The sequence below is a fragment of the Carica papaya genome, chromosome 2, assembly GCF_054855325.1.
Source record: "Carica papaya isolate Zhongbai chromosome 2, ASM5485532v1, whole genome shotgun sequence".
NCBI classification, from domain to species: domain Eukaryota; kingdom Viridiplantae; phylum Streptophyta; class Magnoliopsida; order Brassicales; family Caricaceae; genus Carica; species Carica papaya.
In genome coordinates, this window is record NC_142310.1 from 34,450,814 (window position 1) to 34,455,371 (window position 4,558).

The window sequence follows — 4,558 nt, forward strand, 5'->3', positions numbered from 1 at the left end:
TACGAGTAATAATAAGCCTACAAGTTTTAAAGGCTAATTGGGAGATTATGATTCCATTAGCTTTGATAAAACAAATCTAGAAGATGCCCCCCACTAACCTCTGAAATCTGATCAATAGCCACCTGCGGCTACGACTTTGGGTCCAGGCGCGTGTGTTTGGAATGCAAGTAGACGAACGATGGATTATACATGTATGTATGTACAGACTACATACAATGAAGGGTTTATTTATGTATGTGATTAATAAGGGAATTTATTAAAAGTCTTCAAATTACAAGATTTTATAAGTGGGTTTTAACGAGGAAAATTATCCACCCCCGTAGATAGATATTAAGTTCTCAAGTAATTATTAATTTTATCAAATTTATGGAACCGATAAATTAATACATTGAATTTTAATATTTTAATTTATTTATATATTAATAAATACAACTAATTAAATAATGGATGAAAAATCAAATAAAACTTTTTTTGAACATACGAGCAAAAGAAGAAAAACCTAAATGGATCCAGTTCACCATCATAATGATTAGGATGATGTGTGTACATGCATCATCAACATCATCCCGACATCATCATCAACATGATCATACCCATCACACCATCCACTTCATCTCTCTTTCTTTGTCGCTCGCTCACTCTGCTCCACTCAATTCTCACTTAACCCCGCCCTCCTCCACCGCAACATCACTCACTCACTCGCTCTGCAACCAGAGAGAGTGAGAGAGAAAGAGAGAAAGAGAAGAAAACACCATGAACATGGCCGCTATCTCCCATTTTACCCCTATCACATTCGCTTATTTACTCCTAATTTTCACCATCTCAACCACCACCCCCACCGCATCCGCCATTGATGTCACCACCCTTCTCTCCTCGTTCCAGAACCTCTCTTCCTTCGCAAGCCTCCTGACGGAGACCGGCGTCGCGGATGAGCTCAGTCACCGTATCTCGCTGACTCTTTTGGCGGTGCCTAATCAGTACCTCTCGTCAGCGGAGGAGCTCACGCGCCCACTCCCGCCGTCCTCACTCGCTGACCTTCTCCGTTACCACGTGCTCCTTCAATTTCTCTCGTGGTCCGATTTGCAGAAGATCACGCCCTCAGGTACCCTCGTCACCACTCTCTTCCAGACGACGGGACGCGCCTCCTCTAACTTCGGCTCCGTCAACATTACTCGAGACGCGGAAACGGGTTCCGTCACTGTACATTCTCCGCCGGCACCGTACTCGCCTTCAAACGCCACCGTTTTGTCGCTCATCAAAACGATGCCTTACAACATCACCGTCCTCGCCGTCGACTCCCTCCTCGTCCCTTACGGCTTCGACCTCATGGCATCGGAAACCAGGCCTCCTCTCGGCCTGAACATCACCAAAACGCTCCTCGACGGCCACGATTTCAACGTCGCCGCTTCCATGCTATCCGCCTCCGGCGTCGTTACCGATTTCGAGAACGATGAGCGAGGAGCCGGGATCACGCTCTTCGTCCCCACCGATATCGCCTTCGCTAACCTACCCTCCAATGTGAAGCTGCAGTCCTTGCCGGCCGATCAGAAGGCCGTCGTTCTGAAATTCCATGTCCTCCATTCTTACTACCCACTCGGGTCTTTGGAGTCGATCGTCAATCCGGTTCAACCTACTCTAGCCACCGAGGAAAGAGGTGCAGGTAGCTTCACCCTCAACATTTCCCGGGTTAACGGGTCGGTCGCCATAGACACTGGTATCGTCCAAGCATCCGTTACCCAAACCGTATTCGATCAAAACCCGGTTTCGATCTTTGGTGTATCAAGAGTTTTACTGCCTAGGGAGATCTTCAGCAAGGACCCTACACTGGAACCCGGCGGCAAACCCGGGCATGGTGTCGTCGAAGCTTCCAATTCGCCGGAAATCTCTCCGCCACCAGAAACTCCGGCGGAATCCAGCGAGTCTCCCTCGAACCTGTTATCTCCACCGAGTTTTCGCGAGGACATAAGATCCGGATCAACAAGACGAAGCTGCATTGTTCTTGCTTTGTGTTGTATAGGATTGTATCTATTGGTATGAGTTTTATCTGCTCTCTATGCTTAATTTTTTTTTTAATTATTGATTTTTTGTTGGTTTTATTTTTTTTTTCTCTACCTTTTACACACTTGAATTTGGCTACAAAAGTAGCCAGATTTTTTTTTTCTTCTGGGAATCTAGAGATCAGAGATATGTTATATTGTTAATTGTGATAATATTCCAATAATTTATAGTATGGAAGAAAGCCACAATTGTTATTCTTGCTTCCATTTCCAATCTCTGAATTCTTTTCGCCATTGTTGTGTATATAGTCTGTGCAAATTGCAGAAGAAGTAAAAGTTAAAATTATGCCAAGTTCTTGATGATTACGAATAAGGTTCTCCCTTCAGATTTCTAATCTGCAATTTTCTTTTTCTTTTTCTATCTTCTTTTTGTCTTTTTGGTATTCTGCTTTCTCTTTTATTCTCTCATTCTGGTGCAGTGAAAAAGGGAAGACCTTGTGCTATATAATTCAGTTCAAGTTGCAGCAGAGAAAAGAAAATCTAAACTGGAATTTAGAGAGAAAAGATAGAAGAAAAGAAAAGGTAACTTAGCATGAGCATAATTGAAGGGTTTACTTATTCTAACTCTCAGCTTATACAACAATAAAGCCATTTACTTTCAGATTTGTACAACAATAAAGCCATTTACTTTCAGTTTTTCCTATTGCCAAATCTTTAAGTGTAGTCCTTTTAATCTGTTTGGCTGCCGAGAAATCGAAAGGGAAACTTCTTTTTTCTTTGTATTTCAAGTCTACGGCTCTACCCGCTGAGTTGATATTTTCCCAATTTGAGAGGCCAGCGAAACAGGGCGCTGTTATCCTTTCACGGTCAAAGGTATACACAAGCCATTTTCTCGAAACTGATGGGTATTTTGGTCAAATGGGAAAAAAGTTAATTTGCAGAGGGAGGAAAGGAGGAGGGGACGGAAGAGGAAGATGGAGAGGGAGAGAATCTATGCTGTGTTTGGATCGTGACGGCATTTTTGTTAGATCTTTTAAGAAAAAAACCGCTGTTGTAGGGCAAGATTTGTCGTTTTCTTTTGCTTTTGGGTGGATTACAGATCATCCAGACAGGTGGGACCCACCGTTTTTACGGTCCTGATTTGAGATCAGACTCAGGGTTGTGCATTTCTATGCCGTTGGATGGTGATTGGACTGGCTGCCAATTGCGTTCCAGTGTACGGTCAGATCTAATTTGAAACATCCGAAGAGGGGAAGGAAAGGGTAAGAGAAAAGAGGGACTCCACAGTGTAATGTACTCGGATGGGATTTCGTGTAGTAATGCATACGTGGGCACTGTCTGATTTATTAACTGATGTGATGGGTCCCCCCAACGCCCAAGTCGAGGAAGTAGAAAGTGTGATGATTAAAGCTCGATTAGCCATTGATTAAGCGTACTTTGTTAGGTAACGAGAGTGGGTTTTGAGATAATTATGTGGACCCCCCGCACGAGTACAAGGATATTCTTAAAACGGTGTGTTTTGACAATGTCAAGACTTGAGAGGGAGAAGTTTAAGGCTATGTTTGGAAGGAGTGAATTTTATTTATGAAATATATGTTTCTATTAATTAAAGTGAGAATCAAAATATTTCGCAAAATAATTAAAAAAAAAGGGAATATTTTTAATTAATGTAACGTTTCTCACTAATTTAAATTTGAATTGTTGCTCAAATAAGTACTGAATAAAATTAAATAAAAATAATATTTTAGTTCAAAATCAATTTCATGTTTGATTCGAGGGTCTACATTTTTTCATTTAGTTATGCATCCAGTAATCAAATTAATAGTTTCATAATCAAAGATATGATTAAATTCAAAATCTAGGAAAATTTGACTCTTGTGAGTGGATCAATATTTTTCTAGTAGAAGTATACATATTATTAATTAGCTATGATATATATCTAATTATAATAAAATCTAGATATTAAGTACACGCGTAAACGTACTCAAATTCATAATTTTTTACATGAAAAAAATGATCAACAATGTACCAATTATCCGACCGATGCTTCGTAGTAGCGAATTAAAAGTTAAACAATAATAGAGTATGTTTTGAAACAAAATATAACCCAAGTGAAATAAATTTAGGCAACGTATTCCAAATCTCAATTCACTTACATTTCCTTAATGGGTTATATTTTTCCATTCAAAATTTCATAACCTTTTCAAATCTTAATTCACTTATTACTTCAGTATCTAACGTGCAATCTCACCCAAACACGCCTTTAAAATAAGGTAAATTGCTGATTATATTTTTGGGTTATGTAGTTGATTAGTTGGGCCTCGTAGAGTACCAAAATGGGTTTTCCTTAAGATCGTTATAAAGTGTAGCAATCCATTTTTTTTTTCTATGCCTTGTTTGGACCAATTGAAATTGGAGTTTTTATTTAGGGCTTTATCTTAGCCCATAAAAATCAAATGGACCTAACTTTGATAGGTTAAGACGAATACCTTCTTCTTCTTATAAACTTAACTAACACACACACACACACACATTTTAAATTTTTATTATACGAAATGAAT

At 39.7% G+C, this 4,558-nt stretch overlaps 1 protein-coding gene across 3 annotated transcripts; it reads left to right on the top strand.

The window, feature by feature from the left end:
- Positions 1-594: 594 nt before the first annotated feature.
- Positions 595-3,752, top strand: SOS5 (Fasciclin-like arabinogalactan family protein). Of its 3 annotated transcripts, XM_022037607.2 has the most exons (3): positions 595-2,031; positions 2,307-2,371; positions 2,477-3,752. In XM_022037607.2, exons 1-2 carry the CDS (start codon positions 754-756, stop codon positions 2,355-2,357), a joined length of 1,329 nt encoding a protein of 442 aa, XP_021893299.1. In that variant the 5' UTR covers positions 595-753; the 3' UTR covers positions 2,358-2,371; positions 2,477-3,752. The 3 variants fall into 3 exon arrangements, with proteins under 3 accessions (XP_021893299.1, XP_021893304.1, XP_088070444.1); XM_022037612.2 differs by lacking the exon at positions 2,307-2,371 and having other exon boundaries at positions 596-2,031; XM_088214318.1 differs by lacking the exons at positions 2,307-2,371; positions 2,477-3,752 and having other exon boundaries at positions 597-2,264.
- The last annotated feature ends 806 nt before the right edge of the window (positions 3,753-4,558 follow it).